Raw genomic sequence first — 14869 nt, 5'->3', positions numbered from 1 at the left:
ACAAGACAAGTACTCTCTCCAAACCTATAATGGTGCTCCAAGCTTAAAAGCAGCATATATCCCTACCCAAACTTACCATGAGGGACCACTCCTTAACTTTTTGAAAAATCACTTGGCGGCCTTGTGGCATCCAAGCAACAAGCACTGTCACTGCTCGAATGGTAAGCCAGCAAACATACAGTCCACAAGCAGCTGTATATAATTCATGGATTTTGGCAGTCCCTGTCCAAAAGGACATCAGCCAACGGCCAGCAAACACTAAAAACAGAAAGACTAGTTAGCATTTAATGAAACACAAAACATCACATCACACAGTAATAAAGTGATTTGGACAATGATTCAAAGAACTGTGAAATATATTTCATAGACAAAACAGTCCATGTTCCAGCAGCAGTACACTGTAGTGGTGCACAGCAAATAGTTTTTGAAACAGTTCACTTTAAAAAGCATGCCATTATCTGCTATTATAGATATATTACCAATGTTGTTCAAAGATTAGGCTGAACTCAGCTAGTAATTTAAACAAAACTTGTCTTGCTTTCCTCCCAATATTAACTATTATATCCATGTTACAAAATGAAAACCAAGCCAATGGATATTTGCAAAACGTTTTCCCCAGGTTGTACAGACTTCCCAGAAGCTATGTAAAGTATTAATAAAAGCACCCCAGTTGGAAGATCACATAAACAAAGAACTATTTAAGCTATACACATCATGCCCCAATGTGTATAGATATAAGATTTAAAATAAGAACAAAATAGATATATGGATATAAAACAAATATATCTATATATAGTTATAAAATAAGAACTACCATATATACTTGACTATAAGTTGACCTCATATATAAGTCGAGGGCAAGTTTTGGGGCCAAAATTATGGATTTTGATATGACCCATGGATAAGTCGAGGGTAAAACTTAGGAGCATGTAATGAAAGACGTAAAGGATGAAGCAAAGGAAAACAATGCCAAAGAACTTACAAAATTACAACAGGCATAACTATTTGTACTCATACTAAAAGCTGGATGGATGAGAGAGTAGAATGGGGTCAATGATTCCAGGGCAGATTAAACTCTTGCCTTTCACCAGAGGATGGATGGATGGGTGGATGGGTGGATGGGTGGGTGGGTGGATATACATACACATACATACATGAATTAAAGTATAGCTACATTGACTTGTGAATAAGTCAACTCATTTTTTAACCTAAATTTCTAGACTTATACATGAGTATATACAGTATATACACAGCATCCTTTTAGTAAATTAAATGTTATTTTTGCTTAACAACATTCACCCACATATTTGGGTCAACATAATACTTAGCAATACTTGTACATTTTTTATATCCTTATACCATCAACTTCAAAAAAACTGTATAGGGAAGTTATTCCAAACAGTTCTTATTTGTATTATCTATTATCTTATTATGTAGACTGCAACAGATTCTCTTTAAAATACATGTCATAAATTTTTTATACATATGGTCAAACTAACATTAAACTTAAATGAGTAGTGTTTCTTTTCTTGAAACTTAAAATTACTTCTGTAGAAGTTATAACCCTCAAGTCTGAGAACTTTCTAGACTGGATCCAAGTTCTCATTTCCATTAAAAGAAGATCCTTAGCTTTGTATAGAAAATGTGAACAGGCTTACTCAAAGTGAAATAATTTGTAAGGTGCCAAAATTGGCATTATCTTCATTTTTACTGAAATAAAATTTATCAAGACAATGAAAAGAGCCTAGCAAGTCTTCAACAGAATAAAAGACATGCTTTTTTGTATTCTGTTTACCTATTTCATTTTTACTTTTCTAGCTATTCAAAATATCTTAATAAGAAGCAGTTGGCTGTTGTGAAATACGTACCTGGTAATGTAAGGCAGATAAGACTCGCAATTAGTAGTGTTATACACATAAAAATGATCAACAGAAATATCTGAAATAAACAAAAAAACAAAAGAGGCAACTGATTACAGGAGTAAATGGATACATTTATAAACAACAAAGTATTGTGAATTTCAAGATAAGATGGATAACCTGCCCCAAATTAATCAATGGTGGCATGCACCCACAGGTGTGCTGGCATTGGCATGTGCATGTTGATGCCCACTGACTAAGGACATTGAGAAACTGGAGCGTGTGCAAAGGAGGGCGATTAAAATGGTGAAGGATCTTGAAACCATGCCTATGAGGAACAACTTAGGGAGTTAGGGATGTTTAGTCTAGAGGAGAGAAGGTTAAGAGATGGTATGATAGCTCTGTTTAAATACTTGAAAGGATGTCATATATTGAGGAGGGTGCAAGCTTGTTTTCTGCTGTTCCAGAGACTAGAACATGAAACAATGGATGCAAACTGCAGGAAAGGGGATTCCAGCTCAACATTAGGAGGAACTTCCTGACAGTAAGGGCTGTTCAACAGTGGAACACACTTCCTCGGAAAGTGGTGGAGTCTAATATGGGCTTGAGCTCCCACATTTTTCCCATCAACAAGGGAGCCCAGAACAGAAGGCCTGGAGATGGGAAGGGCCTACTGTATACACAGATAAAAATATTGCCACTGGAATTAGTTCAAAACAAGAACACAAAAACAAAAAGGATGTTAATGAATGAGGAATAGTAATTGGAGGGATAGTTAAAACTGCCTACCCTGAGTGGAAATTTTAAAGGCCTACGGTAAGGCTGAAAACCAACAGGTCCTCCTTGCTGTAGTATGGCTTGGTGGGCTGCATGAAGACCTTCTCCTACAACTGGAATGGCATTATTATTGCGAGCAGGTTGGTTATTAGGCTGTTGGTTTGCATTGTTTTCATTCTCTTCCTGGTCTCCAAGTAAGTAAGAATGCAGATCCCTGGAAGAAGAGTTGAGAAAATATTAACTACCTGTAGCTATTATAACATCTCTTGATATCAGAATGTAATGAATATTCAGGAATGTCATTAATAAGCAATGCGGTATGGATTAATCAATGGCAACCATTTCAATCAATTTGCGTTCACACCTATTTCTAAAAAGATTACATGGCTTTGGAACCAAAGAACTCATGGTAACTTGTATCACTGGAATAGAGAAAAAGAAAAAGAATACCTATAGAATCATTATTTCTGAAACAGAGAAAAAACTCACACTGACCCAAACATATAACTTAAGCACATATTCTTGGCAAAGACAGTTTTATCATCACTGATACAACTGGCATAATTCTTGTGCCTTCAAAATATTTACCTACACTGAAAATTTGGATTTCATGCTTATTTGATGAATGATAAGGAAAAAACACACAAATAGGAAACCTCTATTGAAAAAATGGGAAAAGTACAAAACTAGAATAGTTAATAAAATTCCTATGTGGCTATCACCATAAGAGGCATTCTATAGAAAAAGAAATGTATAAAGAAAAAAATTGGTGTACCTATAAAGATATAGTGGGGAAACAAGAGGGAAGGATAAAGATAAATGAATCAGAAACCTTACAAGAAAAAGGATAAGATGAACTGGTTCCAATATAGACAAATTTATGAAAGGGTAACGATGAACATTAAAAAATATGGAATATCAGACAATAAAACAGAGATAGAAGAGATTATGTGTGGAGAAAAAAACAATAAGCTTATTATATAAAACTTTATTGAAATTTGAAAGAGAAGAAGTAGTAGTTAAAGAAACTATGATTAAATGGGCAACTAATATAGGACACACTATACAAATGACACAGTGGGAGAGAGTATGGAATAAAGTGTATGAAGAGATTTGGAATAAAGGAGACTGTAAACCTTTTATCAATATAACAGTAACTGTAGTAAATAATTTTTAATGTATGTGTAATATATGTACTTGTATGGTATGTGTGGATATGGAAAATAATAAAAAATTAAAATATTAAAAAATAACAACAACAATAAAATATTTACCAACATAATCTGTAATCTCTAAAATGAAAAAACGTGATGGGAAGTAATTTTTCCACTAGTTCAGAAGTGGCAGACGGTCTGCTATAATCATAGCACTAATATATATAATGGTGCCATTTTACAATAAAAAAAAACCAATTACCCCCCCCCCCCCCCCATGCCTTGTTATTTCTGCAGTTGGGCAGCTGGTAAAAAACACAGGAAACAGTGTATGCAAGTGGACAATTTGCTTGCAAGAATCAAAACAGCACACAAGTGACATGCTCTGGGGTCTCTAGAGTAGCTGAAACAAAGAACAGTCTTTCATTGCCAGGCATTTCCTTCAGCAAGGACTATTTTGTTATTAAAATAAACAATTATTCCACCATACTATTATGCAGAGTCTTTCAGCAAATTAAAACAACTGTCTTCCTTCATTGTTTATATCTGTCTGCTAATCTAGGGGGTTTACAGCAAGTTTTAAGGTTGGAAAAAAATAGTGGTAATATTTGCAGAACACAGAAGTGTTATTTTTTTACTGTTGCAGAAATAGAGGTTTGTCAGCTACTCAAGGTCTAAATACCCTAAAAGCACCAGATCCCATCTGATCTTGGAACCTAAGTAGAGTCAGCTCTGGTTAATACCTGAATGGGAGACCACCAACAAATACCAGGTGCTTGTAGGCTATACAGTGGGCCCTTGCCTTACGCACGGGATCCGTTCCGGATCCCCCCCCGCGTAAGGCGAATTCTGCCTATGCTCAAGCCCCATTCATTTGACTGGGGCTCGTGCGCATCGGCATGGTGGCACGGGAGTGTGCGGGGTGCCATGGGCGTGCGCCCCATTCATTTGAATGGGACACGCCACCCCTTGCGCCCCGCGCGCTCCCCGCAGCTTGAGCGCATACACTCAAGTCCGTGTAATGTGCACCCACATATAACACGGGCGCACTGTATTTCAGAGGAAGAAACTGGAAAAACTATCTCTAAGTGTCCTTTCCCTAAGAGAACTCTGTGAAATTAAGGAGTCGCCATGAGTGGACAGGCAACTTGGAAGCAAAAAGAGAGAGAGAGAGAGAGAGAGAGAGAGAGAGACAGTGCTACTCAAAACAAAAGCACCATCTCATGTGAACATGTTTGGTTTTTTTCTGCTTTCAGGAATTGGGGTTTGTGGAGCACCCTTCATTCTACATGGTGCTGTACAACAATTTGTATTAGTCTCTTTATTGTGAACTAATGTAATAACTGAATTTATATAGGAATAAATATTTTTGTACAACTGTAGTGCTTTTTTAAAAATACAAATGTGACACGAAGATGTATATTAAATGGAGACTGCTATTCTAATCATGGTAGGGAATGCTAGGTCTTATAGTTTGTTCATGTGGGATAAGAGGGGTGGATAGGCAGGAATGACGTGTCATGAGGTTTTATAACCTTGCAATCTTCATGCTTCTTTTCACAGTTGACTTTGAAAAGAATGCTAGAGTTGATGATGGCAGGCTTTTGTCTCAGACATCTAAGCTAATGGAAAAGTGATTAGTCACCATGGTAAATGTCTTTTTCTTCCTCTTCCTAATGATGGCTGAAGCTTCCAGTTTACCTAGTAGTTACATATACAGTCATTATCAACTTTTGCACAACCAAAACTCAGCAGTGGGGTCTTTAGAGGGAGCAGAAAAATAGAGGGCACATGAAACCCACCTAATTTAGATTGGTCAATAAAAAAAGCTCATACATACTATTCCAGGGATATGGCTTAATTGTACTTACAGTAAGTACCCAGCAGTAACAGTCCATGCCCGTACGAGACCCTTTAACCACTGCCTTGTGTGTCCCTGTTCAAGCAAAGCTGGTAGTACAACCTGAAGCAAAAGTAGTTCTAAGGAAAGTTCACTCACAGGAGCATCACTGTGGGAATAAAAGGAAGCAGAGATATTGTAAACAACATATCCAGTGACTCAAATGTAAACTGTCACTGTGTAGGGCATTATAGATACATGTTTCCTATGCACTGTTCACCAGTAGCTGCCAAAATAGTTTTGTGGCTCCCCCCCCCCCCAAAAAAAAATTGCAGAAATAACACTGGGAAATATATGTCCCCTATCATGAAAAAGGCTCAGATAATATGTAGACTTGTGAAATGCCTGCTGACAAATGTGTACATCTCATTCCTCACATGTGTAAAAAATGAAAAAAGGTTTAATATTTAGTTTTAAAAAAGAAAGCTTTTGGGGTGGTTTGTCCTGCCAAGAATACCACAGGACTTCAAGTCCCACAATTTTGGCCATCCGCAGGAGGGTCTGGAACAGCGGATAAGAAGGGTCCGATGTATTAGCTATTGTTTTGATCAAATCTTGAATTATGGTTAATGTTATGATCTTGGAAAACAAGTCAGAACTTTAAGCCATAGTCTGAAGTTTACTTCTTTCTCTAAACCATTGTTAAGACTAACCACAGTTTGGGGGTTTGGTTATGAATGTATGTACCGTAAGTATAATGGGTGCGTCATTAAAAACAGAGCTAAAAGATTCCAACAGTTATATCAGGAACTGAGAGGGAAAGGAAAAGCTCATGAGCCTTAGAGTTTTTCACATAACACAAAGCAAAAGCTTTGTATTACATTCCCACTAGACTTTTACATTCCCACTTTTGTTGGCACATTGTAATAGTTCACAACAGAGTCAGCAGTTCCTCTCATACAAGCATACAAAATGCATTTGCAGTGAAACGGCAGGCTAAGAAAGACAAAAAATATTTCGGAAAATTATTCATCTTACCTGTAGAGCATGACATTATATGGAAGAAAATGAGGCAGCAGATATTTAATAATTCTTATAGGAAGCCAAAGCATGAGCAAGACAATTGATCCAAAGACAATCTGCAATGAGAAAAATAGTCTGAAATAGTTTCCCCACATATAACCTAGACATATTCTAGTACAATCTAAGTTATGGTTTGAATCATAACCAAACCAGTCCACTCCTGCTTGCTTGCCAAGTATCATTTCGACTTCTGTTCACTTTAGTTAGCATTTACCCTCCAATAAGAAGCAAAATCTCACTTCAACCATTATTTAAAAGTCTCATTCAGATATCAAAGCAAACCATGATTAACAACAAATAAAAATCAAGGGGGTCAGCCTGCATCTTGTATCCTAAAGGTTTTTTAAAATCATTTGTGACAGCATTTTGGTTATTTATTTTTTCTTTTGGAGCTTGAACTAGTGGTTTACAAAAGTAAGTTCCCAAATGGGAGCAAAGTGATCAGAATTCAGTTGTAGAAGTTCTTTTCTACAACTTCCTAAAATAAATTTGCTGCAGGAGAATGATGATTCTCTGGTTCATAGTGTGAGCAGATTATTAGCCTGGGCCAGTATTCTATATCAGCTTCTACATCAGTGACACTATTGTCTGGGCCAGTATTCTATATCAGCGTCTACATCAGTGACACTATTGCCATGATCATAACACCACCACCACCACCACCACCCCCCCACACACACAAAACCTATGTTACTGGGCGTTAGCTGCATGGGGAGAGAGAGGTCCTTTTTGCTGGCAATCAGAGCACAAATTAATTAATTCTCCATAGGGTCAGGGGAGTCAGGCCAGGAGAGTTGTATAGTAATCTTAACTTTATTTATTTATTGGATTTATATTCTCCCTTTCTCTCAAAATGGGGTGGCTAAAATGAGATTTTGCTTCTTACTAGAAAGTCCAAAACATACTGCAGAAATAATCCAGTTTGAGATCACTTTAACTGCCCTGGCTTAGTGCTAGGAAATCCTTTGACAGAGAAGGCTAAATGTCTCACAAAACTAAGGGCCTCAAGAGACCGGCATAAAGAGCCGGCCGCCCAGACGCCGCCCCCATGCCGTCTGCCTGACCAGACAGCAGGTGCAGTGCTTACACGCACTGCACTAAAGAAGTGGTGAAAAGCTGCCACAACCACCACAGCTAGGGTGCCCTATCTGCGGCTTTTTGTGGCTCCGCAGAAATGCCAGATTGTGCAGTTGCTGAGGCCCCAATCCAGCGATGAAAGATGTGGCAGGCCACATCTTAAGGGAGGTCTGTTCAGCCCCTAAATTCCAAAATTGGAGCAAGGTGATCAGAATTCAGTTGTAGAAGTTCTTTTCTCCAACTTCCTAAAACAAAGTTGCTGCTGCTAGAATTCCCTAGCATTGAGCCAGGGCAGTTAAAGCAGTCTCAAACTGGATTATTTTTGCAGTGTGTTTTGATCTAAGTTAAGTATATTTAATATAGCAGCTGATGAAGAATAGTGGCCATGGAATTTCTAACACAGAAAAATAAATAGCTACATGCAATGTGTGCACTGGCAACTGAATAAATATGTGTATACTATAAAACAGTATAATAAATAAATAAAATGTTCCTTGTGCAAGAAAACCCAATGAAATTCATGGTGTTGCCCTAGGTGTCTCAAAGGCAACACATGGAATGGGAATGTGTGAATTGGCACCTGGACAAAGACCTATAAAATAAAGGCTATTGTAAGGAAATCTTTCAAAAACATTGCATCATCTCTTGACAGCTCATGTTCAATTCTGTTAGCACAAGATTTCAAAAATGATGGAGAGTATTTACTATTTATACAGGTGCAAAAAACGAACCAGTTACATTTGAAAATTTCAGAGAAATAAATTAAATCAAAATAAAAAATGCTGGATATATATTTTAAAAATAAAACAAATAAGACACTTCATATTTTTCTTCATGCCAATCAAAATAAAATTCCACTATCTGTCGATTAAGAATGAACAGGATTATTCCTTATTTTTTTGTGGGTTTTTCAGGCTATGTGGCCATGTTCTAGAAGAGTTTATTTCTGATGTTTCACCTGCATCTGTGGCTGGCATCTTCAGAGAATGGATTATTCCTTATATTTACACTTCAATGGCAATGTTTATGCTGGCAAAATATTTCAAAACTTTAACTGAATTTAATCATTCCCTGTTTCTGAAGCACAGTGCACTCCAAGATCAAAAGTCGCCTTCTTTTTCCTCTTCTTGGTAGTTCTCCTAGTTATCCCTTGCTTCGTTCAGTTTCCATCCTTTCCTGTGCTCCTTCCTCACAGCTAAACAAGAAGTTTATTAGAAAAAGGGGAAAGTCTGGCTCAGTTAGCAAATTTAGGGGAGGAAAGCTGTCAACTGGGGACACCATTTTCTCCTCCAGAAAAACTTAACACAGATGCTTGCTTCTAAAGTAAAAATTATTTTAAAAGCAAAAATTCTAAATTTTATTTCTAAATTCTAAACTTTACTTCTATTTTTTTTCTAAAGTAAAAATTATTTTCCTGCTCCTGGATCTTTAGACTCTGAACCATTTTTGGAGGAAACAGAATCTAAGTGGCTTTCGCTGGATCCTCATTAATCTGAATATCTTTGCATGCAAAAGCCTTTATAACAGAATTTTTGTTATTTTAATGCCTCTATCTGAAATTCAGAAGTAGTTTGATATTTCACAAGGAGAGTTTATAAATAAATATGTAAAAAGAAGTATGCTTACATACTGAGTATAAAGTGATTTACAGCCATACAACATTTTAAATAAAAAGTGGAAAGATGTATTTACCACTGATAAAATAAACCTTCTGAGGTGCCTATAAATGGGCAAATGAATCATTTCTTGCACTGGATTAAAATCTGGATCATTTAAATTTCTCAGAAACCAGAGGACGCCAGGTCTCAGTACCTGAAATGGAAAATTAACACTTGAAAGGAACAGAAATGCATGCAGATCAAGCTTTGAAGGATTAAGAGTTTTAAATTAAATTTTCCACTTATTTAACATTTTGTATATATACCTCAAGAACTAATTCTCATAATGCCCTGAGAGCCAACAGAGATTTTATCACTTGCCCCACCTCTTCAGCCCATTTAAAACAAGTCAGCCATTCCTGTACACTAAAAAGAGAGATACTGACGAGAGCAGGGGAGAGAATTGTTGCCCACTGAATCGGTAGATGGAATTTGAGAGGGAGAGGAGGGGAGTAGAGGAACGAAAAGAGAAGCAACTGAATTGTGCCCTGCAGTAGGGCTTAAGCGGTAGATGGAGGAGGAAGAGGCTCGTGCCCCCTGCAGCCGCTGCCACCACCACTGCTGGCCAACTCGCGGGGGGGCCTGGGAAGAAAGGAGATGCCTGGAGGCCTTCCTTGGCATCAGAGGAGCCCAGCCAACTGGGGATGGCACTTGCGCCAGAGCAGCCTCGTCTCGCCTGAGCTGGTGGCCATGGGGAGGGGCACCAATGGTGGGAGAGCCCTTAGCTGCCTCACGATGAGAGGTGGAGGAGGAGGAGGCAACGGGCTGCCTCCTTTTCCTCCTCTTCCACCTTCTCCTTTCTTCTTCTCCTCCTCCTTCTGTTCACTCCGCTGCTTTCGCCCCTTGCCTCCTCCTCCTTCTCTTCCCACTTCCACCTCCTTCACCATCCTCCTCCTTGCTTTTGATGCCATTGTCTCTTGCCTCCACTTCCTCCTCCTCCTCCTGGCCCCTGCCGCCTCTTGCTGCTTCTTTGTTGTCTTCCCCAACTCTTTTTCCACTCCCCCCAAGCAGGCTTGCCATCTACAGATACTCAAATCCACGGATGCCAAGTCCGCAGATACAGAAGACAGACTGTATACAGTTGTCACATAAAAAGTAATGTTTAAAATTTCATTTAAAATGTCCGTAGGTCTGCATTTGGTATACAAAAGTCATTCTTGAGTTAACATCCACAGTCTTTCAAAATGTTTCAGGAAGCCATACTCTAGTACAGTGCGCTCGCGTCATACGCAGGCGCGCCATATGCAGCTTCCAAAAAAAGCCTCCTGCGCCCCAGAAGGAGTAATTGGGCGTGCGCCCATGGCATGCACCCTGTAGTGCACCATGGGCACAAGACCCATTATTTCTTATAGGGCTTGAGCTTACGCATTTTCTCTTATGTGGGGGGAGGAGGCAGAACAGATCCTCACGTACGAGAAGGGCCCACTGTAAGTGCTTACCTCTCTCAGCAAAAGGATGAAGGATGCAAAGTAAAAGACATATACCATTCCCACTAGCCAATGTAGGAACATTGTAGTGCCAGGAGCAGATTGAAAACTCAACTCTCTGTCCTTCAGAGTTGCATCGAACATTTCCTAAGAAAAAGATCACAAGAAACACTTATTTTCCAGTAAAACTACATCAGCTTTCACACATACAAAAGGATAAAACTGCAAAAAGTGTGTCACATGATGGTAAAATTGTTTATCCTCTTAATAAATTCTTCTGCAATAATTTTTTTGAAAAACACCAGCATATAATCAAATAAAGGGTCTTCACAGAGCATTCTTGTATAAAACGCTTTTTCATCCTTTTAAGTTGTAGACATAAAAAGGATACTAAAGAATTTCCCTTAATTGAAGGATAGCATAAAAGAATACTCAATTTTTACATACTTAATCAGATTTCCAGCTAACATAGCTATGCAATACTTACTTAAAGGTCTTTATATTCCTTAATTACTTGAGTCTCACAACATATGCACAGAGGGCTATCATTCTTTCTATTTTAGCAACATAACATCCAGAAACAGGTTGAATGTCTCTTCAGAAAGCACATAAAATAGCTGTCTTCCAAGAAATATCCATCTTACCAGAGAACATATGTCCAACCACCAGCCGCAGATGAGAGGGAAAACACCAATTTCTACCACAACTAACAATGATACCTACAGAGAGAAAAAGATAAAAGTTTTTTTAATGTTTTATTTTTAATGTTGTAATTTGCTGTATCGATTAATGTAGCTGCTTTTTAAGACTGCATACCTTGACAACGATATAGCATACTCCAAGCAAGCGACGTGATCTTTGAAATTTTACAAGTGCAGCCAAGCCCTATATAAAATTGTTAAGGAAATATCAATACTCCCCAATGAAACCCTACTTTGTAGGAAAGCTTTAGAACTCATGAGAAAGAGCAATGGTCAACTGGCAGAAGTATTCTCATAAGATTGCAATAATATAGCTGCCTGTGTGATACTCCTTAATGGGGATGTGGTATTTTGGATCTACTTTATATGCTCTGAATTTTCTACATTCTCAAGCTCAGTATCACAAGGTAAGATCCTCAAATCTATTCTTCATTTCAGAGCACCGAGCTGCAAGCTAAGCAAGAACCCCACACAAACAGATATAGAGGAATACATAAAGAGAAAGTGGTTTTAAAACACAGCAGGTTATGTTCCAATATTATGATTAGAAACTAGTGCTGTTAAATCAGTGAGTAAGTGTGCACATGGGATTCACAGCCTGACTGCATAAATGTTTCTTTGAAATTAAGTCCTGTTAAGTTCAAGTAAATGCACATGGCACTATAATACTAGAACAATGTATCTTCTCAGCAGGAACCTAATTTTTAATTAACCACCCAGACACAAGAGATTTAAGCCCAGTTCAACCAACACAGATACATATGGTCAATGCAGTCTTACAACTGGGGATCATTTAACTACAATTACAATTTGAGAGGGAAAGGAGGAGGGGAATGGAGTAGAGGAATGCATACCTCCTTTTTCTGTTTTTTCCCCTTATATCTGGAGCAAACCTCCATCTGCCTTTAAATAAATGCCAACATTACATATGATTAAAGCTATCAACTTCTTCAGCCAGATTTGAAGTTGACATTAAATCTTGCATAACAGAGAACTCAAACAAGCCCTTTTTAATTTAAACTGTTAGTTTTCAATATTAGAAAGAATAGCAATCCTTATCATCAACTCACCCACACTTCTGTAACATTACTATCCACCCAAGCCTTTAATAATAACTCCTGTGTAGCAGTAACCGTAACTATGACTGACTCTACAGCATATCATTCAAAATTAGTTAATATTGTTGTCAATTTAATAAATGCAATTAAGGCAAAAGGGGGCAGATGGGATTAATTCCATAATATGAAAGAACTGGATGAAGCAAGCATTTGATTGCTTTTTTAATATCTCAAGTGCTATTAAGAGATTCTCACTGGTATGTCTGCACCAATCCAACACAAGATTTCTTCAACAGTGGATGAAAAGAATTCCTACCAATTTTGAGAACATTGTACTCGCAGTTACTGTCCACAAATCAAATACTGAATACATAAGCAAGGGAGTACTTAGGGAAGGATACATGGCAAACAATTAATGAAACTGCCAGGAGCACATAGCCAACTATTGTTGTGATCAGGCCTTCAAAGTGAGATGCTTGCACCTGAAAAACATGAAAACATAAACTGTACACTCCTTGAGACAAAAACCAGTCATTCCCCCATGAAAATCAGTAAAGCACAACATATACCGAGGTTGCAGCAAAAGACAATATACCAATTTCTTGCTACATTGTAAGAGGGCTATGCTCCAACCTCTCTAAAAAAGCAACTGTAAGAATTTTGTTGAATAAAACCTTCACTGGATTCTACCTCCCTGGGTAAACAACCAACACTCTTCTTTGAAACTGATGTCAAGGAGGCTGTGGTAGTACTGAATCATTGTCTGGATGCAGGTGAAGAGATGGAGGCTTAATACAGACAAGACAGAAGTGCTTAATCCAGAAGTGACAGAAGTCAGCAGGGAAGCCTACGTGGGCTTGGAATTGCAACCTATTCTAGAGGGAATTGCTCTCCCTCTAAAAATCAGGTTTGCAGGTTGGGGATACTCTTGGACCTAGTTCTGCTCCTGGAAAAACAAGTTGCTGTGGTGGCCAGCAGTGCCTTTGACCAGTTTGGCTAACATACCACTTGCATCCTTTTTGAAGAAAATAGATCTGGCCACAGTGGTTCATGCCTTAGTTACCTCTCGATTACAGTACTGTAATGCACTCTATGTGGGGCTGCCCTTAAAAGGTGTTTGGAAGCTGAAACTAGCACAAAATGCTGGAGCTAGACTGGTTCTCAGGTGTGCATTTTAGAAACCAAGTAACACCGGTCTTACAAGAATAGCACTGGCTTCCAATTTCCTTCCAATCTCAATTTAAGGTTCTGGTGTTGACCTATAGAGCCCTAAATGATTTGGGGCCAGGATATATGAGAGACAGCCTCCTCCCATATGAGCCTGCCAGAAATTTGATATCTCCAGGAGACAATCTGTTGCGTGTCTCAACGCCTTGTGAAGTTAAGTTGATGGATACACATAACAGGGCTTTCTCTACAACACCATCTTCACTGTGGAACTTCCTACTTAAGGAAGTTAGGTAGACCCCATTTCCTTAGAGATTCCAGCAGGCAACCAAACAGAGCTGTTCTGCGTGACATATACTGCTTAAAATTGCTGTTTTATCTATTTTAAAACTGGATTTTATGGCTGTTTTTAGACTGCTATTAGGAGTTATTAAATAAATTTTTAACGTATTTTAAAATATTTTAATTGGTTTTTATTCATTCATCACCTTGGGTACCCCTGTAAGTAGTAAGGAGATACAAAAATGCTTTAAATAAATAATTACTACATTGCAAAACAGTATGAACACATTTCTTTACCTTTTATTGCTGCCAGGTATTTAGACTTTTACAAAACATTCTAGTCACAGCAACAACTAAATAAATGCTCAACTGAATGCTGCATAGTTATTAAACTGCCAGTAATAAATTTAAACAGACTATCTGTGAAGAATTAAGACAGTCCCAAAAAATACTAACAGTGCTAACACAAATACTGGAGTGAAATCGGTGGACTGGTGTGGGTTCAGAAGGAGTTGTACTCCACTGGTAGAGAAGGGCTGGCTGCACCTGCTAGGGTGTTCTGTTTTTCCTAAAGCTCTAATTTTAATTACAGGGAGCTATATGGGTAAAAAAGCTACTGCTAGTTATTCTTCTCAAAGAAGGCCATTCATAGGTGGATCCCAAAGCACTTAGCTCTTTTGAGAAGTAAATATGGGTTAAAAAATCACAGGCATAAAGAAGGATTCAATGGCCGGTTACAGACCGGCAGTTTAGTGCGTGTTCGCCACGCACTAGGGTTACGAAAGG

The 14869-nt window shown here is 38.2% G+C and overlaps 1 protein-coding gene across 1 annotated transcript in view; it reads right to left on the bottom strand.

Annotated features, from left to right (window-relative positions):
- Positions 1-14869, bottom strand: part of MARCHF6 (membrane associated ring-CH-type finger 6) — a 57869-nt gene that overhangs the window by 12841 nt on the left and 30159 nt on the right. The window contains exons 10-19 of the mRNA XM_042464392.1: positions 13036-13174; positions 11692-11760; positions 11520-11594; positions 10888-11022; positions 9483-9602; positions 6669-6769; positions 5662-5799; positions 2649-2850; positions 1869-1938; positions 77-258 (exon numbers count right to left, since the gene is read on the bottom strand). Coding sequence (XP_042320326.1) covers positions 77-258; positions 1869-1938; positions 2649-2850; positions 5662-5799; positions 6669-6769; positions 9483-9602; positions 10888-11022; positions 11520-11594; positions 11692-11760; positions 13036-13174 — 1231 coding nt within the window. The remainder of the gene's footprint in view (positions 1-76; positions 259-1868; positions 1939-2648; positions 2851-5661; positions 5800-6668; positions 6770-9482; positions 9603-10887; positions 11023-11519; positions 11595-11691; positions 11761-13035; positions 13175-14869) is intronic.

Source organism: Sceloporus undulatus, chromosome 4, assembly GCF_019175285.1.
Source record: "Sceloporus undulatus isolate JIND9_A2432 ecotype Alabama chromosome 4, SceUnd_v1.1, whole genome shotgun sequence".
NCBI lineage: Eukaryota > Metazoa > Chordata > Lepidosauria > Squamata > Phrynosomatidae > Sceloporus > Sceloporus undulatus.
This window is presented reverse-complemented; position numbering and strand designations above follow the sequence as displayed.